General features: G+C 47.0%; 1 protein-coding gene across 9 annotated transcripts in view; it reads left to right on the top strand.

Annotated features, from left to right (window-relative positions):
- TNC (tenascin C) overlaps positions 1 to 24,509 on the top strand; it is a 92,868-nt gene that overhangs the window by 29,925 nt on the left and 38,434 nt on the right. For 5 of the 9 annotated variants that reach the window (XM_004774059.3, XM_004774060.3, XM_013046602.2 and 2 more), the window contains exons 3-12: positions 1,481 to 2,890; positions 4,166 to 4,429; positions 5,674 to 5,789; positions 6,469 to 6,625; positions 10,475 to 10,744; positions 11,975 to 12,160; positions 12,425 to 12,514; positions 14,165 to 14,428; positions 22,094 to 22,366; positions 22,934 to 23,206. In XM_004774059.3, the coding sequence (XP_004774116.1) occupies positions 1,481 to 2,890; positions 4,166 to 4,429; positions 5,674 to 5,789; positions 6,469 to 6,625; positions 10,475 to 10,744; positions 11,975 to 12,160; positions 12,425 to 12,514; positions 14,165 to 14,428; positions 22,094 to 22,366; positions 22,934 to 23,206 (3,303 nt within the window). Of the gene's footprint in view, positions 1 to 1,480; positions 2,891 to 4,165; positions 4,430 to 5,673; positions 5,790 to 6,468; positions 6,626 to 10,474; positions 10,745 to 11,974; positions 12,161 to 12,424; positions 12,515 to 14,164; positions 14,429 to 22,093; positions 22,367 to 22,933; positions 23,207 to 23,820; positions 24,094 to 24,509 lie in introns of all 9 variants that reach the window. The other 4 variants (XM_013046604.2, XM_013046605.2, XM_013046606.2 and 1 more) reach the window with 2 other exon arrangements.

Below are 24,509 nucleotides of genomic sequence, written 5' to 3'. Positions count from 1 at the left end.
AAAGTAGTTTTACTTAGTATAACCATATTATCCACTTTTCAGCATGGGATCAATACAAAACTTATTAGCGGGTGTTTTATATTCCTTTCTTTAAACTAAGCCTTTGAAATGCCATATGTATTTGACATTTATACCAAATCTCAATCCAGAGTAGCCACCATCCAATTGTTTAATAGCTACTGTGTCTCATGGCTGCCATACATGAAAACATATGATTCTCACCTTTTGAACTCGTTTTTCTTTTTTTTAAGATTTTATTTATTTATTTAACAGAAAGAGAGATCACAAGTAGGCAGAGAGGCAGGGAGAGAGAAGGGGAAGCAGACTCCCCACTGAGCAGAGACCCTGATGCGGGGCTTGATCCCAGGACCCCAGGATCAAGACCTGAGCTGAAGGCAGAGGCTTTAACCCACTGAGCCACCCAGGTGCCCCTCAAACTCATTGTTTTCATTGCCTTCTTCCCTGCTGTTAGGAAGGAGCTAAAACATATTAATACAACTGTATTTGGGTGCAGAGAAAATGGAGCGAGCTTTGTTTCTTCTCCCTGGCTCCATGGAGACTACACCAGCCACTCCTGCAAGCTGAGCCAAGACATGAGGCAGACTTCAAAGAGTTGGAGGCATGTCAGCCCTGACCATGTCTTCCTCAGATTCACCCACCACTGCAGGCTTTCGGATGGGAAGAAAAAGCTAGACACACATGAGCATTGTGGAGGCAGAGCCACATTAGAAGCTGTACCGACAGAATTAGAAAGCCATTCCTAGGCTGCCTCATTTCAGTAATGGAAAATCAGAAAGTTCAGTCACATAAATCAACATAGTGACTTGAGTCAACCCAAAAAACTCTGCAAGAGAAGATCACAATGAGAACAACAGTAGGTCTGTAATGTCCTCACTTAACCCTGATACACCCCAGGGAAGCAGGCTGTTGGTCCCATTGACTGATGAAGAAACTGATATCCAGAGCATCTAACTCGCTTTCCAAATGCAGCACCGCTATGGAGCCAGAATCAGAATTGAGTTCAGTTCAACAAATATTTCTTGGGTGAAACAATTATTCTCTTATGTGCCTGACCTTGACTAGGTGCAGGAGAAATTACATAGCCCAGCCTAATACATTCCACGAGGCAGTGATCTATAATCACCAGGGTCATGGGTATATTTGAAAATTCGATAAAAACTACAGATCCCCTCCCCGAGGGTGGAAAACACACACACACACACACATACACACACACACACATAAGTACACAGTCTTTCCCCAGGAGCCCCAGTTTCAGAAAGTACAGGTGAAGAATTCACGCCTCCTCTAAGGGGATGTCAGTTCCCTCTGATTTCACACCTGAGGCAACTAGTTTTCAAGCTAGATGGGACCTGAGGGTGCCACCATCTTCTGGCTGTGTTGGAATCGGGGTCCCGTGGTGGTAACAGAGTAAGCCACTGCTTGTGCTCAGCTGCGGGCCTCTGTTCTCTGGTTGCAGGCCGCCTGGACACGAGACCCTTCTGCAGCGGCCGAGGAAACTTCAGCGCGGAAGGCTGCGGCTGTGTGTGCGAGCCTGGATGGAAGGGCCCCAACTGCTCGGAGCCCGAATGTCCTGGCAACTGTCACCTGCGCGGCCAGTGCGTGGATGGACAGTGCGTGTGCGACGAGGGCTTCACGGGGGAGGACTGCAGCCAGCCGGCCTGCCCCGGTGACTGCAACGACCAGGGCAAGTGCGTGGGCGGGGTCTGCGTGTGTTTCGAAGGCTACGCGGGGGCCGACTGCAGCCGGGAGCTGTGCCCGATGGCGTGCAGCGAGGAGCACGGCCGCTGCGTGGACGGCCGCTGCGTGTGCCAGGACGGCTTCGCGGGCGACGACTGCAACGAGCCGCTCTGCCTCAACAACTGCCACGGCCGAGGGCGGTGCGTGGAGAACGAGTGCGTGTGCGACGAGGGCTTCACGGGGGAGGACTGCAGCGAGCTCATCTGCCCCAACGACTGCTTTGACCGCGGCCGCTGCGTCAACGGCACCTGCTACTGCGAGCAGGGCTTCACGGGCGAGGACTGCGGCCAGCTCAGCTGCCCGAACGCCTGCACCGGCCACGGCCGCTGCGAGCAGGGCCAGTGTGTGTGCGACCCAGGCTTCGCCGGGCCTGACTGCAGCGAGAAGAGGTGCCCCGCCGACTGCAACCAGCACGGCCGCTGCGTGGACGGCCAGTGTGAGTGTGACGCCGGCTTCACGGGAGCGGACTGTGGTGAGCTCCAGTGTCCCAATGGCTGCAGCGGTCACGGCCGCTGCGTCAACGGGCAGTGCGTGTGCGACGAGGGCCACACCGGGGAGGACTGTGGCCAGCTGCGGTGCCCCAACGACTGTCACAGCCGGGGCAGCTGCGTCTGGGGCAAGTGCGTGTGCGAGCCGGGCTTCCAGGGCTACGACTGCAGCGACATGAGCTGCCCTAACGACTGCCACCAGCACGGCCGCTGCGTGAACGGCATGTGTGTCTGCGACGACGGCTACACCGGGGAAGACTGCCGGGACCTGCGCTGCCCCCGGGACTGTAGCAGCCGCGGCCGCTGCGTGGATGGGCACTGCGAGTGTGAGCACGGCTTCACCGGCCCTGACTGCGCAGATCTCGCGTGCCCCGACGACTGCCACGGCCAAGGCCGCTGTGTGAATGGGCAGTGCGTGTGCCACGAGGGTTTCATGGGCGCCACGTGCCAGGAGCGGAGGTGTCCCGGCGACTGCCACGGCCACGGCCGCTGCGAGGACGGGCAGTGCGTCTGCCAGGAGGGCTTCGCGGGCCCCGACTGCGGGCGGCGCTCCTGCCCCAATGACTGCAGCGGCTGGGGCCAGTGCGTGGAGGGCCGCTGCATCTGCAGCGAGGGCTACTCCGGGGACGACTGCTCCGAGGGTGAGTCCCGGCGCTGAGCCACCTGCTGTTGGTTCGGAAGCGGCGCCGGTGCGGGTTGAAGAGCTATGTGTCCTGTTACACCTGCGCCCATGCCCGGGAGCACACACACACCATTGCAGGGGCCCGCGTTACTCACCTGTCACAGGGCTGCCTATTAGAAGGCTCGGAGGCTCATAGAATTTTTCCCAAACACTCTTATCTGGTACATTCTAGAACTGTTATTTGAGTCTACCTATCTAGTCTACACGGAGTGTAACACCCAGTGCCCTGTGGGGAGGTAGATGAAATGAAAACAGCCTTTTTGCCAAATATGAACCTTCTCATCTACTCCCCACTGACACTGAGCCAAAAATAACCTAAATCCCTCTATTTGGATGAGAGCAAAAATTCAGCTCAATTGAATGGACAGTGAGATTACATAAAACTGTTCTACACGCACACTCAACTAGTGAGTAAATGCTAATTAATCACTTGCGAGGTAGACCCATCTCTTAACTCCTTTTTTATGACTGTCTTCAATCCCAAGGATTATAAGCTCCTTCTAGGAGTGCCATCCTGACAGCAAAAGGCACGGTATACAGTAAGAGCTCAATAAACCCGACTTGAGTGAAAATACAACAAAGAATGATAATGCTTGTGTTCACTGAGGGTCTTCTTTGCACTCCTATTAGCCACCCAGACTATACTTGTTGTAACAGAGAATTTCTGTCCCAATTAAAGGTATCATTGATATGAATAAATAAATGTGTTTAATGGGCCCAAGGCAGGGAAGCCTGGTTGGAAAGAACACCAGGCTGGCAGGGAGGAGGTGTGAGTTCCCAATTTGCTGAGAGAAGCAAAGTTGGGCTAGTCCCTCTGCTTCACTCATACCTAGAAAATGAAAGAATTGGACCAAAGGAGCCCCAGAAACCCTTCCTGCGCTAAAGATGAATGACCTCGAGTTCAGAGCAGAGAGCCAAGCTCAGGCTGCATGTGCCCATGCCAACGGCCCTAATCTGAACTAAGGTCCAGAGAGTAGAGAAGTTGGAAGGGTCAGATCACAAAGAAACCTGAAGGACAGCCTGCAGACCCAGCACTGTAGCCTGAAAGTCACCAAAGGTTTTCAAAATGAATCACAGCAGGAGGCTCTTGATGAGGATTTCATATTAGGAAATGGAAGCTGGACATTGGGGCTCAGTGACTGGCAGTGGAAGGGACAAACACACCTAGAGAGAGAATCTATAGAGGACCGTACTAACACTACCTGACCCAGCTATCTTTTTGCCTTCCTGCCAGTGTCGCCTCCTAAAGACCTCATCGTGACAGAAGTGACTGAAGAGACTGTAAACCTGGCCTGGGACAACGAGATGCGGGTCACGGAGTACCTGGTCATGTACACGCCCACCCACGAGGACGGCCTGGAAATGCAGTTCCGCGTGCCCGGGGACCAGACATCCACCACTATCCGGGAGCTGGAGCCAGGCGTGGAGTACTTTATCCGCGTCTTCGCCATCCTGGAAAACAAGAAGAGCATTCCCGTCAGCGCCAGGGTGGCCACGTGTGAGTTCACAGAACCCACCCCCACCTCCAAGCCCCAGCAGCGTCTGCGGCCCTTGTCTTGCCCAGTGCATGACCCACCCCCCAAAAGTCACCGCTTCCCCTTCATGCCCGAAGCAGCAGAGCTGTCCTTTCATCATTGCACAGATTAAGACCCTGGGATCCAGTTAAGCCCACTGAATTTTTTTTTTTTTAAAGAAACCCCTTGCCTACCAATTCATTTAACTCACGATAACCCTATGAGATCAGGACAATTATTAACCCTTTCTATAGATGAGAAAACTGAGACTAAATGTTTACCATCTCCTCCCAAATCAGACTCTTTATAAGTGGCAGAGATGGGATTTAAACCCTGGAAGTCTGGTTGCAGGTTTATGCCCTTACCCATTCTATTCTACTGTTTCCTTTCTATGGAGCTCACTGTCCACATATTAAAAAAAAAAAAAATAGGGTTCAAGTTCTTCCTTTAAGAATGCAACATCAGGGGCGCCTGGGTGGCTCAGTGGTTAAGCCGCTGCCTTCGGCTCAGGTCATGATCTCAGGGTCCTGGGATCGAGTCCCGCATCGGGGTCTCTGCTCGGCAGGGAGCCTGCTTCTCTCTCTCTCTCTCTGCCTGCCTCTCCGTCTACTTGTGATTTCTCACTGTCAAATAAATAAATAAAATCTTAAAAAAAAAAAAAAAAAAAAAAAAAAAAAAATGCAACATCAGTATAATTCCCTTCATACCTAAAAAGAAAGGCTAGAAATTGGTCCTTATTTTTGCTAACTATAACATTGACTGCCACATATTGAAATGTGCTGTGCGCCAGGAACCATGCCCAGTGGTCGACATGCAACTATCACTCAGTCCTCAAAATGTTCCCAAGAACAGGCCCACTTACCTCTTCCTCCCAAATGAAGAAGGTGAGGCTTAGAGCACTTTCTGCAATTCGCCCCTTCGCGCACAACTTGTAATGCAGAGCCTAGATTTGAGCCCAAGTTTCTCGCATTCCAAACCCTGGGTTCATATGGCTTCACCATATGAAATTGCCAGGATTTAATCCTATGGTGGGTCCTAATGCTAATTGTCACGCTGCCTCACAGTAAACAGCATCCCACAAGTAGTCAGGAATAGAATCCAGCTCTGACAGGGGTGGGGCACCCACCGGTGGGGTTCAGGGAAATCACCGCTTTGTCCACCGCCAACCCCACCACCACCACCACCACCGCCAACATTCAGCCATCCTTCCCTCTGCTCTTCCTGACAGACCTGCCTGCGCCTGAAGGCCTAAAGTTCAAGTCCATCAAAGAGACATCTGTGGAAGTGGAGTGGGATCCTCTGGACATTGCTTTTGAAACGTGGGAGATCATCTTTCGGAATATGGTAAGGGGCACAGAGGAGCGGGCATATTTGACCTCGAGGATCAGAAAGATCATCTGGGAGCTCTACGGACTTTTTATATCAACGCTATTGCCTTCACTTCTGGTGGGAGACAGGGGTGTGCTTACTTAGTCCCTGCATGTCTGCAAATACATTCTAAGTGATTTTTAAGAAGTCAGTAAGCATAGCCCTGAGGGCTGTGAGCTCAAACAGATGCTGAGCTGTCCCCTTGCTCCTTATAGTCTGGAAAACATCTACTCAGAAGAGAATAAATAAGCTCTGTCTCCAGATGCATATCTGACCTGCAGTATCCCTTCTCTCTGGGAAGTGGGTCCTGAGTCTGAGCCCAGGCTCTGGCACTAACCAGCCATTGGGACAGCCCCACAACTTCTCTGTTGCTCGCTTCCCAGACTGTCAAAAGAAGGATTGAATCTGTGGCGCTGGACTGCTTTGGCTCTCACATTCTGGCCCTTGACTTGAGTGTCCAAGGAGTGAGTACAGAGGTTTACAAGAGGCAGAAGCCAACTCGAGAGGCGTCCTTATCCTCTGTGCATCCTCTGCCACGCTGATCTGCTGGCTAGGGAGAGCTCAGCAAAGGAGTGGATGCTGAAGGAGTGAGCCACAGAGGAGAAGAGGCTGGAACCTTCTTTAGGTCTTACCAAGACTCTCTCCTGTCTTTCAGAATAAAGAAGATGAGGGAGAGATCACCAAAAGCCTGAGGAGGCCAGAGACCACCTACCGGCAGACGGGCCTAGCTCCCGGGCAAGAATATGAGATCTCTCTGCACATCGTGAAAAACAATACGCGGGGCCCGGGCCTGAAGAGGGTGACCACCACCCGTGAGTATCACCTTTCATAGCACGGACCCTGTGATAAAGCTGACCATGCCCCACATTGCCTCCTCTGGATAACATTCCCTCTTACAGAGCTTCTGCATCAACTAGGTTTTGCTATGTAAAGAACAAGCCCCAAACTTAAGTGGTTTGAAACAACACATTGCTGATTTGGGGTTGGGCTCAGCTGGTCAATTCTGTTTTGGAGTGGGCTTGTTTCTGCATCTGTGTGGGCTAGGGGCTGGTTGGCCTCGAGTGGCCTCTGTAGGCCAACCTGGGCCTGCTCACACAGCAGCTGAGCCCTGTTTCACTTCATCAAAGCACATCTCAAGGCCATTCCAGATGTAAGGAGCGGGAAACAGATCCATCCCTTGATGAAAGGAGCCTCAGAGTGACATATCAAGGCAGGCACAGGTACAGGAGGATCAGTAAGAGAGACCATTATAAATAACCTACCACATCATCTAATCTGAAACACCGGTCTTGGGAAAGAGGTTGGGCAAGTATTATTGTTATTTTTTTTCAAGAGTAGAAACTAAGGCTTAGGGCTTCAAAATCAGTTTAACAAATGCCACATGGTGAACACTTGGGGGCCACCACAGGGTCAAAATTGTCAGTGAGGGTCAGTTTTATAACTCTCACCCCCTTTTCCACTGGCACTGATGAGGCGCTGGTCTACGTAGAATGTTTATCCCGTATCTCCAGTAGGAACACACGTTAAATGTCACTCAATAATAAAGATTTCAGAACTTGGAGGTAGAATAGAATTTGGTACTACTAGATCCTTTGGTGAGGAAGAAAAAGAAAATCTGGATTTGGAGTTGTTCTACCAAGAAGCCAAATGTTGAACACCAATAAATAAATAAATAAAATTATTTTGCATCACCATTTGGGAAACCTCACCATCTTCTTTGAGATAGCATCTGTACCAACTGTTTAAGGGATTGATTCTTTTTGGCAGGAGGTTATTGGAAAATTTAAACCTATTGACTAATGACAAGAAAGAACATCTTGCATTTAAATATTTGCACACTTTGCCTCACTCAGAGCCAACCCCTAGATTGTCTCCTCTATAGACAAGTGTTTTCCATCATTCTGACACCATCCCTCTGTGGTAGGTAGAGAGCAGGTATCGACAGGAAAAAATCATTAGATCACCAGAAAGGCGTAGAAAAGATCCAGCAAATGCTTGCCTGCTGTAGAGAGGGCACACCAAAACTCCAAAACACATTTATCTGCCCCTCGTTTTTTAATTTACTTCTGGGGATTAACTGCTTTATTCTTCTTGCAGGACAAACATCCGAACACCTAAATTCCCTAGTCTCACATAAATATCAGCACTGAGGGACAGATATTTCCGTGTTCATTTCACTGCTGGCTGAACTTTATCCAGGTTTAAAGGATCTCAAAGTTTGGGTGACAAAGCATTTTTGGCTCCTTCACACTGGTATCTGTATAAGGCTGTATTACAACCATTTCTGGCACCTAGACGCTTTTGAGAGACGTTCATATTTAGAGGAGCAAGCGTATGGGCTTTGGACCCAAACAGACCTGAATATGAATTCCAGCTTCGAGGCTCACATTACCTTGCGAAGTTCTACTTCTTGAAGCCTATGACCGGCCATCAGGAACATAGGTTTATAGTGTCCTTGCAGGGTTGTCAGGAGAGTTAAGACATACAAGACAGAGCGCTGGGCTTGGCATGTAGTAAACCACAGCAGTACTAGGTCCCTCTGTTCAAGGATCCAAATCTGGGAGATGCGGGGGTGATCAGTGAGCTCGACTCAATCCTGACTTCTTACGAAAGGGCTGCTAAGGACAGGAGCAGGTGTGGTCGGGGTGCTTGCTAACACCCATAAGAACACGGGACAGGCAGCTTCACTGTTGAATTGTAACTTTGCTTTCATTGCGCATTCTCTGGGTTCATTGTCTGTAGGCTGAGACTGATGGATGAAGGCTTAGAATTCAAAAGATAGACTCTGCAGGTTTCTCCCAGTCAGATAGGACTTATTCTTCCTCGTTCCCTATATAACACTGAAATTCCTTTCATTGGAAAGGAACTTTCCTAATTGTTTCCTAAACCAGTGCTAAAAACACAAACGTAGCTCTTTTTAAATTGAAGAAACAAGGAAATTTTGACTGGATGCCTTCATATTTTAATTTTAGGCATTTGCCAAATTTTCAGTTTTAATGTTTGCATTGAAATTGTTTATGTAATTAGAAAAAGAGAATTCAGACATAAAGGACAAAGTCCAACATATGCTGGGGATGAAAAGGAGGTCAAAGACCCACTTTCCAAATAAATTAATTTAGACCCTATCTACGTTGAATAATACATAAACTAGAAAAATATGTTACAGAACAGTGAAAAAAGTGTATTAGGATTCTCTTATTTATTTATTTTTTTGGATTCTCTTATTTTTTTTTCCTCTTATTTTTAATTGTGCTAAGACCACTTAGAATGTGATTTGCTCTCTTCATGAGTAGCATTCCCTCCGGTCCCTTTGTTGTTGGGCACATCCCTAGAACTTACCCGTCTTACATAAACTGAACCTTTGTACTTGCTGAGGAGGGTGTATGTGCTCACCTGATTACAAGGGTCAAAGAGGAATCTCGTTAGGAAGTGACAGGTTAAGTGGGGTTTTGAGGGATGACTAAGAGATTTTTCGAGGAGGAGGGGTGATCTCAGGAAGAACAAGTGCAGAGGCCAGGAGGGGAGAAACAGCATGCCGCACCTGCTGTCACAACACAACACACACGCACGTGAGAGCACAAGGCTGGGTGGGACAGGAGGAGTCTGAGGTGAAGGCACAAAGATGGTGAGGCTTGGGACAAGCCATGGCTTTCTGCCTGAATTCTTTCCTCACAAGTAACTCTCCATACCCGGGTAAGCCAGGGGTGGCCTCCCATTTGAGCTCCATAATTCTGATCAGCCATTCAGGGATTTTTGCTTATTTAAAAAGCCAGAGAGACTAAATAAATGTTTTTTTGTTTTTTTATTTTTTTAAATTTAAATTTAAATTCAATTAACCTGCTTACAGTACATCGATAGTTTCAGATGTAAATTAATGTTTTTTTAACTGAAAAAAGCCCTAAGCTTGTTTCTTTTTTATTTATTTATTTATTTATTTATTTATTTGACAGAGAGATTACATGTAGGCAGAGAGGCAGGCAGAGAGAGAGAAGGAAGCAGGCTCCCTGCTGAGCAGAGAACCCAATGTGGGACTCGATCCCAGGACTCTGGGATCATGACCTGAGCTGAAGGTAGCGGCTTAAACCACTGAGCCACCCAGGCGCCCTCTTTTTTTTTTTTTTAAGATTTTATTTATTTATTTATTTGACAGAGAGAAATCACAAGCAGGCAGAGAGGCAGGCAGAGAGAGAGAGAGAGAGGGAGGGAAGCAGCCTCCCTGCTGAGCAGAGAGCCTGATGCAGGACTCGATCCCAGGACCCTGAGATCATGACCTGAGCCGAAGGCAACGGCTTAACCCACTGAGCCACCCAGGTGCCCCCCTAAGCTCGTTTCTTAACTCATGAGCATGGAAATGATAATAGTAACAGGGCAACGACCACTTATCATGTGACTGCCATGCTCCAGGCTCTGCGCTCGGTGCTTTGCAAATATTATCTCCTTTCCTGTTCAAAATAACAACAAGCCCTGCAAGGTAGTTGTCATCCTGCCTATCTAAAGTTTGTCAAATGGGAAATGAAGACTCAGAAAGACAAAAGAAGGTAGAATGGTTAGTAGACACTGATCCGTCCATGCATGGAGCTGGATGGCTGCAAACCCCTCTCTGCTCAGCCCATGCCGCCGGCCCCAGTCTCTGAAACCACTCTGCTGTCTGCCTGTCACAGGTTTGGATGCCCCCAGCCAGATCGAGGTGAAAGATGTGACGGACACCACAGCCCTGATCACTTGGTTCAAGCCTCTGGCCGAGATCGATGGCATTGAGCTCTCCTACGGGATCAAAGATGTGCCTGGCGACCGCACCACCATTGATCTCACCCAGGATGAGAACCAGTACTCCATCGGTAACCTGAAGCCGGACACCGAGTATGAGGTGTCCCTCATCTCCCGCAGAGGTGACATGTCCAGCAACCCGGCCAAGGAGACCTTCACAACAGGTAGTGGGCCTTCTCCGGTGAACAGCCAGAAGGGAAAGTAGGGTTGTGAGACATCCATCCCACTCCACTGGGGTCCTTCCAGGCTCCTCGGACAGTGGAAATGGAAATAGACAGTAGAAAGGGAAATTTCATTCCTTTAAATATTTATTTTAAAATATTGTAGCAATTGATCAACTTTTTCAAGGAAAAAAAAAAACTCTATCCAAATAACTTTCTAAAACACACACACACACACACACACACACACACACACACAAAAGCATACTGGGAAAGTGCTGGTCTGACAATCTCAGGTAAAAGAAGTTCTGATTAAAATAAAATTCATGTAAATATTTCCATAATAAAACGCAGTTTATGGAAAGCATGAATAACAAAGATGCCTCTGGCATTCCTTTTTTTAAAAGATTTTATTATTTGAGAGAGAGAGCATGAGTGAGGGTAGGGGCAGAGGGAGAGGAGAGAGAAAACCCAGAAGCCGACTCCCAGCTGAGCATGGAGCCCAACATGTGGTTTCATCCAGGCCCTTGAGATCATGACCCGAGCTGAAAACGGAGACATACTGACTGAGCCAGCCAGTCACCCCTGTGGCATTTTCTTAGAAGTCCCAACAGATCCATCAATCATTGAGCCAATAAATATTTTTTCAAAGCTCAGTAACTTATGAATTATTAGAAATACAGCGATGGGCACGGCATACCAGTTCTTACACTCATTCAAACTTACCTTATTTGTAAGTTTCTGTGTATTTTTCTCTTTTTTTTTAAGATTTATTTATTTGGCAGACAGAGATCACAAGTTAGGCAGAGAGGCAGGCAGAGAGAGAGGAAGGGAAGCAGGCTCCCTGCTGAGCAGAGAGCCAGATGTGGGGTTCGATCCCAGGACCCTGGGATCATGACCTGAGCTGAAGGCAGAGCCTTTAACCCACTGAGCCACCCAGGCGCCTCTATGTGTAGTTTTTTTAAGCATAAAATCTGAGGAGCATGAAAATGACTAGAGTATCACACACATTAATAATGGGGAAAGGTAAACGAATAAATAAAATAAAATAAGGGCAAAAGAGGTGCCTGAGATGCAGTATTTGTTAGATCTGTCCGTTGGGTACTGAGTTGAGGGGGTGTTGCCATTTTTTCTCCAGGGGCATGTGTTGCATGTCTTAGCTTGAATTTTCAGACTCCCACTCTCCTAGCGCCTAGCATTTTCAATGCAAATGTCCCTTCCTCTTCCAAACAGGCCTGGATGCTCCTAGGAATCTCCGTCGCGTCTCCCAGACGGACAACAGCATCACCCTGGAATGGAAGAACGGCAAGGCGGCCCCTGACAGTTACAGAATTAAGTATGCACCCATCTCGGGAGGTGACCACGCCGAGGTCGAAGTCCCACGGAGCCAGCAAGCCACCACCAAAGCCACGCTCATAGGTGAGCTCTGCCTCCCCGACCCAGCCCACCCACACACTGGGTTGGGAGGGGTGGGGCATGTCCCCATTTTGCAGCCCCCCACAGAGAGAAAGAAGTGCAGTCCCAGCAGTTCTCTCACTTGGACTTCAGCGAGACAGGCTGTAGAACATACCAGACACTGAGAGATCATAGGGTGCAGTGACAGACAGCTCAGGACTGTCTTCATGATCCTCGGAAAGTTTTCCCAGTTTGGGGCTAAATATCCACCTGCACATTCTCCCTTAGGTTTGAGGCCAGGAACTGAATATGGGATTGGAGTGTCTGCTGTGAAGGCTGACAAGGAGAGCGACCCAGCCACCATCAATGCGGCCACAGGTAAGACAGTCGTTGGTCCCCACCACCTCCGGGCTGGCGCTGGCAGACACGCTGGGGCCCAGGAGGCAGAAAACCTATTTGGAAAGAAACAGTAGATGCACAGAGGAGAAAGCATCCCCTAGGATCATCTATCCCAGATGTCCAATTCAAAAGTAACATAACCACACCGCATCTTAATGATCCTAAAGGGGAATGAGATTTTTTTTTTATGAGAAATTGGAACCAGATTTTATAAGAAACCTGCCAACTTTTTTTAAAGTTCATAATCAGTTCTTTTTCTTTCTTCTTCTTCTTTTTTTTTTTTAAATAAACCACTGTCTGATCAAAACACATCTGGGAGGTTTTTTTTTTTTTTTAGGAAACACCTGACTTTTATACTATACCCTTGTCCTACAGACAGTAGGTAGCAGGAACATAGTTTCAGACAGACTGTGCTCTTACTTTCATCCTGAAGCTCCAGGCTCTGGCAGAGGGCGATGAGGAAGGAGCTGTATGATTTGAAGCCATTGACTCTTTGCTCAAGTCCCCCCCCCCCTGGAAAATTTGTTAAAAGAAAACTTTTCCCTCTAGTTCTCCACCAGCCTCCTCCATCCTCCCCCCAGTCACTGTGAAGAAAATGGGTCTGGTGTGCAAAGGGGATGAAGGTCATGCCTCATGGAGCTTCCCCATTATGCAGGACCCAATGCTGATCACTTGCACAAACACACTTTTTTTTTTAAGATTTTATTTATGTATTTGACACAGAGAGAGATCAGAAGTAGGCAGAGCGGCAGGGAGAGGGAGAAGCAGTCTCCCCAGTGAGCAGGGAGCTCGATGCAGGCTTCTATCCCAGGACCTTGGGATCATGACCTGAGCGGAAGGTAGTTGCTTAACTGACTGAGTCACCCAGTTGCCCCACACACTCTTTTTTATCTTTTTCTTTGGAGGTAATTGTCAATTCACATTCTGTTGTGAGAAATGATACAGAGGGATTCCCTCAGTTTCCCCCAATGGCTAACAATTGTGTAATCATTGAACAATATCACAACCAGGAAACTGACATTGACACAATCTATCAGCTTTATGTATATTTCACCGGACAGTACATGCAGCTCATTTTTGTTGGTGGGTGTACTTAGCCCTACACAGTTTTATCCTGAGCAGCTTTTTTCATCCATCGGTATGGTTAAGACACAGAATAGTTCCATCACTAGGGTCGCTTTTGTCCCTTTTTTTTTTGTCCCTTTTTTTTTTTATAGCCACGGGCAACTCCTTCCCTCCCTCCCCCTCTCCCTAGCCCTGGGCAATCCCCAGTCTTCATCTCTGTGCTGTTGTTATTTCAAGAATGCCACATAGAAGGAATCATACAGAGAATGCAACCTGCAGAGAGAGGCTTTTTCACTCCATGTAATTCTCTCAAGGTCCCAGGTCTATTCAAATTGATCCTTGTGTCAACAGTCAGTTCTTTTTAGATGCTTTTAACTGAGTAGTATTTCATGGTATGGACATATACCACTATATCCCTTTTAATCTTCCAAAACATGAAAACAGACCCAGATGAGGAAGTTGCCTGCAGCCACACAGCCCCTGTAGGGCAGAGCTGGGATGCTTAGCCCAAAGCAGCCCTGCCTCCCAGCCTAAGGCCTGGACATCTCTCTGCTTTCCTCCCAGACATGGACGCACCCAGGGACCTACGCGTTTCTGAAACCACAGAGACCAACCTGACCCTGCTCTGGAGGAGGCCTTTAGCCAAATTTGACCATTACCGCCTCAACTATAGCCTGCCCTCTGGCCAGCCGGTGGATGTGAAGCTTCCTAGAGACACCACGTCCTATGTCCTGAGAGGCCTGGAACCCGGGAAGGAATACAGCATCCTCCTCATCGCCGAGAAGGGCAGACAGAAGAGCAAACCCGCACGAGTAAAGGCATCTACAGGTGAGGTCAGCCTCTGAGCTCTCTCCAGACCCTCTGCTGATTCTGAGGTTTGCAGACCCAGAAGTCTGCCTGTCTCCCCAGGGGAAAACCAGGTGGGAAAACACACAACTTTCTCTACATAGTGCTTTGAAGGAGCTACTTAAATCTCTTTTCCTCTGTCAGCTGATTCAGCGAAGTCTTCTTGCTCGGAAATTACTATCATTTTTTAAGATATTTCTTCCTAGGAGAACTTAAGGCAGCGGGGTTTGTGTTTGTCTTGGGCTTTTTTAAATTTTATTTTATTTTGTGCATTTTACAGAGTTTTTTAAACCGTTTCTTATTTTTTTTTCCCCTCCTTTAGCCTAACAATTAATTTACTTCTCACTTTATTTTTTTCAAGATGACCAAGGTGTTGGTAATAATTTTTTTTCCCACTTAATGTTTTTTTTGTTTGTTTATTTATTTATTTATTTATTAGTAATTTCTACACCTAATGTGGGGCTCAAACTCATGATCCCAAAATCCGGAGTCACGTGTTCTACTGACTGAGCCAGCCAAGCACCCATCCCACTGAATGTCTTTATTTCAGGTCTTCTGCTTCCTTTCAAGGTTACCTGAAATGTTGCGTCTGATCCTTGGAGGCTAGCACAGTGCCCTCCGCATTTTCTCTTTTCTCCTAGTCTCTAAGAGGCAAACTTCTTTTTTCCATGACAGCTAAATCCTGAAGTGCGGTGTTCCTTCTAGCCCAATATCCTGTTCCTGGTACCTGCTGCCATAGTTCCTCAGTGGCTAAGTTGAAAAAATAATCAGGAAAAAAAATCCATTCTCCTGGTATTAAAAATATGTGCACGAATTGTGGCCCCAAACTATTCTAGAGGTATAGGTGGAAAATCTTAATTCTTCAGGGCTTGACAAGGAATGTCTTTAGTCTCAATTTAGTCTTTATTGAGAAAACCCACTCAATACATTGTAGTGTGCTGATATCGGAGGGGAAAGTGAGTCATGTACTTAGCATTGTTATTTTCACTCCTGTGCTCCTGCTCACTGTCTGTGGGGTGAAATTAGACAGTGGGAATATTAGATTGAACACCATCAAGGAAAGGGGGTGATTGGGAGAATCAGGGTCAGCTGGAGAAAGTGTCACAGCCGGGATGTTTGTCCAACTCAATCTCAATAAGCAGAAAAGAGGTCATAATGATGGGCAAATCTGGAAATGGCCTTGAAGAGTCTTCATCATTTATGAGTACCTTCCCTTGCAAATAACAGAGAACTCAAAAAACAGTCACTTCAGCAAAATGGAAGTTGGTTTTTCATAAGGTAAATCTGAAGCTAGGTGGTTCAGGTCTTGGGTAATAGTGCCAAGTTATCAGAGACTTGGTCTCCTTCTCTTTTTCTGTTCCACCATTCTTAGTCCTCAGCTCCATTCCCAAAGTCACCTCCATGTCACAATATGGCTGCCACAGTACAGCCTTCACATCTGTGTTCTAGGCATCCTGAAGGAGGAAGAACCAAAACCAAGGAGTACCTCCTAGATGAGTCTTTCTGGAAACTTCACCATTAACTACTACTCATATTTCATGGGCTACCCCATGCTATAAGCAAGTCTAGGAAAAGTAATCTTCTGGCTCAGCTTGTTGCTGCCCACATAAAATTGTCATTGTTTATCAGAGAGAGAGAAAAGGGATATTTGGTAGACAAAGAGCAGCCTCTTCACAGAATCTCAAGTGAGCTCAAGTGGTCACTTCTGTTGACTTTGCACTGCTTCCCACCCAGCTATGAAATGATCATCAAGGCGTTCTGGAGGGATGGTTCAATCCTAGGTAAGGAGGAGCAACATAGAATCCAGAATAAATAGATCTCTGGTAGAGATTTGAGTGTTTCAACTTTATAATCATGAGCTTGTCAGAAGGTGTCAAGGGACAGCAAATGAACCTGAAAAACAATAGAGAAGACATTTCTTTCTCTTTGTTCTTCCTACTTCCTCTCCTCCTCTTCCTTCTCTCTCTCTCTCTCTCTCTCTCTCTCTCTCTTTTCCCACTTTTCCCTGCATTTGACAAATGCTATATCAAAGATTTTCCTATCTCTACTCCATCCTTTTACTTTCTGGCTGTAGGTAGGTTAGCTCCTGTCTCCAGTGGAGAAGCCCCAGACCTCAGCAGCTCAGGAAGACAAAAGTTTTCAAGTGAACCACAGGCTGAGATTACTTTTAGACTCCAACTAAAAGCCCAGTTTTGGCATCCCAAAGACTCAGTGGTTTCATTTCCCCCACCACACATCCTTAATATGGTTTCCAAAAAATCACGTTGTCTATTTAAAGACATCTTTCATTTCAGGAAAAAAAAAATGTGCAGAGTTCCTTTTATTGGCTCTTCCCCCATGGTCTCCAGAATATTTTTCCATAGGGCTTTCTCCATAAGACAGTTTTATTTCATTAAAAGTGAGGTGGACATCTCTTTCCTTCTCTCGAATTCTGTCTTTTCAAGTCTTCTACATTACTTGACCAGTAATGTTTACAGCTGAGCTCTGTGCACTAAGTTCTAGGGATTCTAGATAAGTTAGGATTAGGATAGATGTGTGCTGCTGAGGAACTTGCTGATACACAGCCCAACAACACAACACTCCACTTGCTAAAGCTGGGGGTACAGAGAGTTCAACGGGAACGCAGGATGATTTTGGGGCATCAGGAAAGTCTTGAGATGGGCAGAAACTTTTTTTTATTTTTTAATTTCCTTTTTTTTAAAGATTTGTTTATTTATTTGAAGGAGAGGGCCTGAGCAGGAGGGGCAGAGGAAGACAGAGCAGGAGAAAGACTCTCAAGCAGACTCCATGCTGAGTGCAGAGCCTGATGCAGGGCTGGATCCCACAGTCTTCAGATCATGACTTGAGCTGAAACCAAGATTGGGCGCTCATACCACACAAGCAGCCCCATCACTGGATAAGAGCACAAGTCTGCAGAGGGGTCTTATAGAGAAGATGCAGAATTGGCTGTCCCCAGAGCAGTTTTTTTCCCAGGGAATTCTAGAGCTCTAACCATGGAATTGAGCCAAAGGGCAAACTTTTTCCTTGACGCAGAACCAAATTAAAAGTACGTGTAAGCCAGCTGCCCATCACACCTGAAATAAAATCCAGAGACCCTACCACAGCCTACATGGCCCTAAAGGATCTGTCTCTTCCAGTCTCTCTGACCTCACTCCCACCATTTTTCCCCTTGTTCATTTCACCCTGGTCACCCTGACCTTCCTGCTGTTCCTTGAGTATACCAAGCCTGCTCCTGCCTCAGGGCATTTGCACATGCCATTTCTACTGCCCAAATACCACTCCTCTCCCAGTTATTCATTGGCATCCCCCTCATTTTATTTAGCTCAAGTGATTTCTCAGCAGACTTCTCTGGCCACCAATCTGAAATGGTGTTTCCATCCTGACTGACTCCACCTTTATCCAGTGCTGCACCATCCCCAATGCCTTAGACAGGGCCAAGCATAAGACATGTGCTTCATGAGGCTTCATGAGGCTCTAGCTACACCAGAGTGGTAATGTTTCTGTTGACTCTCCTGGTCTTTTCCTTCTACCTCTGCATTAACAGCCCAAATTCCCCCTGTTCAGGATTAAGGGAAGGAATGTTACTCTGTTGTCTTCAGTTAAGCTTACTCTAGATAGAAAAGGAAGGAAAGAGAGGAGGGAAAGAGGGAGGATCGGGAGAGAGACGGAGGGAGAGAGAGAAGGAAAGAGAGAAAGGTAGAAGCCCATTAAAGTTGAGGAATATTAATGTGTGCCAGGCATCTCCCCCAGGCCCCACACCCTGCATTTATATTTTGATAAACTCAATGAAACCCCACTTAAAGTGAAGCCATGGATTTGCTGTGAGCAGGAGGGACATAGAGCAGAGAGAATATGAAAAACACAAGGCCAAGAAAGCATCTTTCCTTACCAGCATAAGAACTCATCTGTGATACCCCAGTAGTTCTCATGGGTTTGGAAAGCAGAACGGTGGCATTTTGCTTGTAGTCACAGCTGCAAGTAACAGGGAACATTCTGCTGAGATACCGTTTTGATTTATTCATGGAGCAAATGGAATTTATTCAAATATGTAACCCTCCAACAAATATTTATTACTTAACTGCTATGGGTCGGACAATGCTGGTGTCTCTGTAGAACAGGAAGGCACACCGTGAGGCACACTGCAGAGAGAAAGAAAGAACCAACACCAAAATTATAAGACTATAACTAGTCTGTTTTAGAGGGAAGTTGGGGAAGCTATGAGAGCAGAAACAAGGATCCATTCCAGACCTGAGCAAAGGGAAAGATGGATACCAGAGAAGGCCTTTTGGAAGACGTGACACTTGGCTGAGTCCTCAAAGAGGAAAGGAAGTGAGGAAGGGGGTAATGACATTTCCAGCAGGAGGAACAGCATGTGAGAAGGCACGAGACACTTCCTACTAGTGAAACACAGGCTTTCCAGTCCTGCCCTAAGATAGAGTAGGAGAACAGCAAGGTATGGGGTTCGAGACATCATCAGAGACTGTCTTTGAAGGGCAGCGAATATCGTGCTAAGGGGCTTGGACTCCATTCTTGACAGTGATAAAGAGTCACTGAAAAGTTTTAAGGCAGGCAAGGCATTTAATTTTAATTACCTTGACTTTGCAAGGTGAGATCAAAGCAATTAACTCCACCCTTTGGGTCCTCAGGTTTGAATTCGGCCATCTACCTGCTTTGGGAGAATCACTTTCTCCCGTCAGTGAACACCGCAAGTGAATTCCTAATTAGCTAGAACTTAGTAATCACCATCTACAAGATGGTGGAAGATTTAAAGTTGGCACATCTGAAGGTTTAAAGTTGGCACAGCCGGAAATTCCTCCAGGCCAGCTGGTCAACCCACCCTGAGCATAGAAATGGGATTTCGACCTTCTGATTTCCCAGGCCCACTGACATTGTTCAGAGGGTAGATGCCAGTGCACAGCTGTAAGGAAAAAGACAACAGCCTTTTCATAAAGAAATGCCAAGAAATGCAGCGTGGAATGACAGAGCGGAAACACTGGGCTCCGGGGACAGTAAGGCCACCAATGTGTCATTTGCTGTTGAAATGTAGAGTTTGCATTTATGTGAAACTTCTTAGTCCCCACCTCAGCTATTGTCCACTGTGTTTTTGTTTGCAGCATTCCCTCTAATTTCATAATTATCCCTTCAATTTATCTCAATTCTATTCACTGAAGTTACACCTTTTACTTATCTGACTAGCATTTGTTTAGGGAGAAAGGGTGGGGATGGGGGACGCCGATAGCACCCATGGCAGAAACAGTCAGAGCCCGGCTCGCTAAAGATAAACTGATACTCTTCCTTGATCTGCTTGTTAAAAAAAGAAAAAAAAAAAAAAAGTAGAAGAATAGTCAAATGTTTCGGTGGAAATATTACCCTGATTATTAATATTTACTGAGCAACATGGTGTTATGTGGAAGTCATTTGTCAGCTGTAAGAACGGAGGGAGCAGGACGTGAGGGGTGTCATGTAATAGTGCCAGTGGCATAAAAAAGCCATTCTAGAGAGAAGAGAAGGTTCTCCTCAGGAAGAGACAGTTGCCACTGCGCATCCTCTCCCGTCCTTTCTGCATCCGTCTTTACTGCAAGAGCTTTCCAAAACCATTCCTGACCTCCTCCTCCCCGCCCCAGTTAGGTACCTCGCCTCACCTTCCCGGCAACAATGGTTCTTGACATTGTTTTCATGGGAAAAAATAAAAAAGGCTTTATGTCTGAATTAGAAAGACAGCTTTAAAAGCAGTTAGCTGAGAAGGAGAGATGGTGACTTAATTCACATAAAGAGGAAAATTGTCAGTGCCATCCAAGCTCCTGACGAGCAGTTTTGACAGCAGGAGAAAAGGAGAGGAAAGTGGGATGAGTCACAGGGGGGCATTTGTGGATGATAGGGTTAATCTCCCTACCCTTGAAGTGTGGCTTCGATTGGTTTTTGTCCTATATCTCTTCATGCGTGAGGACTACTAGAATATTTGAAAAGGACACACTCTTGATTTTAGTTGTGCTTAAATCCCAAGGTCGAGGAGACAACTGTTATATCGGTAGCAGTGCTTTTGGCCTCACAAGGGCCAGTGGGTTTAAGGATGGCTGACTTTCCCTTTCTTTCCCCCAAATGATCTTTCTGATCAATATCACATTTGTGTGGTTAAGAACTGCTTCAGGTGAACTTCAGGGCATGAATTTGCATTATATGAGGAGCCTGTAGAATGGAGTTCAAGAAGAGGCATGGCCAACATTTTCTGTAGAGGGCCAGAGAGTAAATATTTTAGACTTTTCAGGCTGGAAGGTTTCTGTCACAACTATTCAAGGATCCCTGTAGCAGAAAAGCAGCCATCAACAATACATGAATGAACAAGCATGGCTGTTCCAATAAAACTTTATATATAGACCAAAATTTGAATTTCATTTGTATTTTCATATATCATGAAATATTCTTCTTTTTGGATTTTTGACCCCAACCATTGAAAACTATAAAAAAAACTGTTGTTAACAGTTCATTACCAAAGTAGGCAATAGGCCAGACTTGGCCCTCAGATCATAGTTTGCAGACCCCTGTTCAGATCAAATAAGATTTGCTGGAGTACAGGCTTTGTCAATGTGAAACACTAAGGAAGAACTTTTCCCAGAGCTTGGAAAAGTCTGAATTAAATAGATTCTTGAAAAGAAAGATTTTTTCCCTCAGAAAGGATGTCTTCCATCCAGTCAAGCTAGGATTTTCAGGTTAGAGGTGTCCTTTAATGGGCACATAGGGCTCTTTTGAAACTAGCAGCCAATGGAAAAACAATTTGTTCTTTTAAATGAGCTCGAGGCAGTTCTTGCTCTATTGTTTACAGGATCCATTTCTAGAAGAAGTCCTTTATTCCTAGGTCACGCAAAGCCCACTTAAGCTCCGCCCTGGGCGAATTGTTACCGGGAAGGCATATTCAGACAGGTGTGTTATTGCTGTACTTTGTGTGTACAGGAGATGATTAAAGATCACCTTTGCTTTTAATTGAGCTTAATAACCTCGGTTTGTCCCAGGCCTCAGTCTTTCTCTCCAGTAAGGGACTGTTTTGTAAAGACTCGTCCCATTCCTCAGTACAACCTTACTTGGACCATGTTCATCTATCTCTGATCTTCCTGAAGTGGTTTTATATAAACTGACTTGAGCCCCCAGAACTGACAAAAAATCCCAGCATAGAGACTATAAAACAGATCCTCTAGATGAGACTAAGGAAACAAGATCCAATTCTCTCAAAATGCAGAAGGCTGAGCAGCTTAGACCCAGCAACCTAGGAATGCCTGGAAGCTGTTCCTTATGGTCTTGTCCTTACAATGACAGACACTTTCCATGATGGAAACCAAAGCCTAGAACACTACAAACATGGATGTGTAGAGTTTTCTAGATCCACAGGACGCTGGTCAGGAGGAAAATGCCATTTCCAAAAGACACAGGCAAAGAGGCAACAGGGAAAAATAAGTATTATATTGAGTTTTCTGTTGATGTTTTGATGGCGGCCATAGCACTGGGGCTTACACTGAGAGAAACATGGCAATCGGCCCCACCCCAGCTCCCACAGCAGGCCTTTTCAGCGTTGGCAATGGCTTTGCCATTTCTGGGTTCCCAGAAGGAGAGGAATTTGAGGAAGGGTTTAACTGACCCATCTCTGTCATTATTCAGGCCATGCCCCTGAACTGGAAAACCTCACCGTGACCGAGGTTGGCTGGGATGGCCTCCAACTCAACTGGACCGCAACTGACCAGGCCTATGAGCACTTTGTCATTCAGGTGCAGGAGGCCAACGGGGTGGAAGCAGCTCAGAACCTCACGGTACCCGGCAGCCTGCGGGCTGTGGACATCCCAGGCCTCAAGGCCACCACCCCGTATAGAGTCACCATCTACGGGGTGATCGGGGGCTATAGGACACCGGTGCTCTCTGCTGAGGCCTCCACAGGTACCTCTCTCTCATGCTTCCATTTCTAGCTCCTGCTGTCCCTAACAGGAAATCACCCACGGCTCATCAGACACGACTCACTCCTGACTGGACTTGGCCTGCCCCAGGTCATAGCGCTGTGGTGTCTCATAAAGGGGAGCCATCAGGCTGTACAACTCTGAGGGCACCTTTGACAGCGCACCCCATGTGAACAACACCCTTTGGGGTTGCGCAGAGCCCTGCCTGGGGACGATACCCACAGCCCCAGCGGCGGGGTCATGAGCTTCATGGACTCCCTCTTGGGAAGGGATGTGAAGGCATTATATTTAAGAGAAAAAAAAAAATCAGAACATTAATCTCCCTGTGCACTGAGGGTTGGGGTAACTCTTTAATGAACTAAGATGACAAATATTTTCCTAGCCCGCATGCTCTTTGCTCACTTTCTCAAATTCAGGAAGTTGCACGATGCATGTTTGTCTAGAGAAAGTCCTATATTTTTCAGTAATATGAAGTCTACTCGGGTGTTCAAGGTTACCTGGATCTTGCTGTGTGATTTGATCATGAAACTCATTCTTTGTCCTTCTGCAGGGGCAACTCCCGGTCTGGGAGAGGTCGCTGTGTCGGAGGTACGCTGGGATGCCCTCAGGCTCAACTGGACTGCTCCGGAAGGAGCCTATGAACAGTTTTTCATTCAGGTGCAGGAGACTGATGCGGTCGAGGCGGCCCAGAACCTCACAGTCCCGGGAGGACTGAGGTCCGTGGACCTGCCTGGGCTCAAAGCAGCCACTCACTATAGCGTCACCATCCGTGGGGTCACGCGGGACTTCAGCACGACTCCTCTCTCTGTTGAAGTCTTGACAGGTATTCTAAACCAGTCCATTAATCTGCTTCCTCCCCTTGTCTCTGCTCAGGGGACATCCAAGCTCTTCCTGCTGTAAGCTGGGCTCAGCCGTGCCCCCCTCCCCTCGGGGAACACCAGTGAATCATCCCCACTTCCCTCCAAATGTCCTAGCCCTTATTTGGGCATGTCCTGGTCCAGCATGGTAGCCAATTCCATGGAAAATTCCACCTACTCTTCCCTTACAAAAGTGAGAGGTGACTTTTCTTTCAAAGCAAGTTTCAATCATAATAGCTAAGGAGTTGGAAAGCACACTTTGCAAGTGGAAAAGGAAAAAAAACTGGTGTGAGCTCATTTTAAGAACACACTAAAAGATTCCCTAAAGCCCCATTTATATGTTAAGCATGGAAGTTATGAACAATTCCTAGAACTGTCTTTCATTCCCGGAGACCAAAGAGAAAAACTCTGGCTTTAGTGCTCGCAGTTAGAGCATGCTCCACACCTGCCGTAAATCACGCATCTGTAATCAACACTCACCAGACGACTCCGCCTAGCCTCGGCTGGAGGGTCATCTTACCCGAATCCTTGCATGCCGTTCCTGTTTTTAGTAACTCGGCAACTCTGTGTCCTCATGCAGAAGAGGTTCCAGATCTGGGAAACCTCACAGTGACCAAGGTCGGCTGGCATGGCCTCAGTCTGGACTGGATGGCCCCTGATGGGATCTATGAGCAGTTTATCATAGAGATCCAGGAGGCTGACCGGGCCGAGGAAGCTCACAGTCTCACGGTTCCCGGGAGCCTGCGCTCCGTGGAAATCCCAGGTCTCAGGGCCGGGACTCCTTACACGATCACCCTGCATGGCGAGGTCAGAGGCCGCAGCACTCTGCCGCTTGTTGTGGAGGTCGTCACAGGTATAGGACCCTCCTCCCATGCCAGGGACTTGACTGAGCCAACCTCCCTTTGGGATAGAGAACATTCCCCAAGCGTCATAGTTTCATCTCCATGTTCCTGACAGGCAGTGAGAATGCAAGTTCTAACTTAGGAAGGTCTGGGTTGGAAGTCCACTTTCCTGGCTGAATGCTCTTGGGTCTGTCGTTTGACATGTCTGAGCCTTCTTTCCTCGCCTTCAGTTCAGAGATAATACCCCACCTCGGAACATTGTCCTGCGCAGTGAATGAAACCATGACCGAAAGTGCTTAGTGAAGCTCACATCCTGTAGGAAATACTGAACAGCAAATAGGTTAATACATCAGGCAGCAACATATCGTAATGAAAATAGCAGAAATAGTAGGGCTGTGGCACAAGAATAAGGTCAAAAGTTTCTAGA

This window comes from Mustela putorius, unplaced genomic scaffold (genome assembly GCF_011764305.1).
Source record: "Mustela putorius furo isolate JIRA1106 unplaced genomic scaffold, ASM1176430v1.1 tig00537301_pilon_pilon_pilon, whole genome shotgun sequence".
Taxonomy (NCBI): Eukaryota; Metazoa; Chordata; class Mammalia; order Carnivora; family Mustelidae; genus Mustela; species Mustela putorius.
This window is presented reverse-complemented; position numbering and strand designations above follow the sequence as displayed.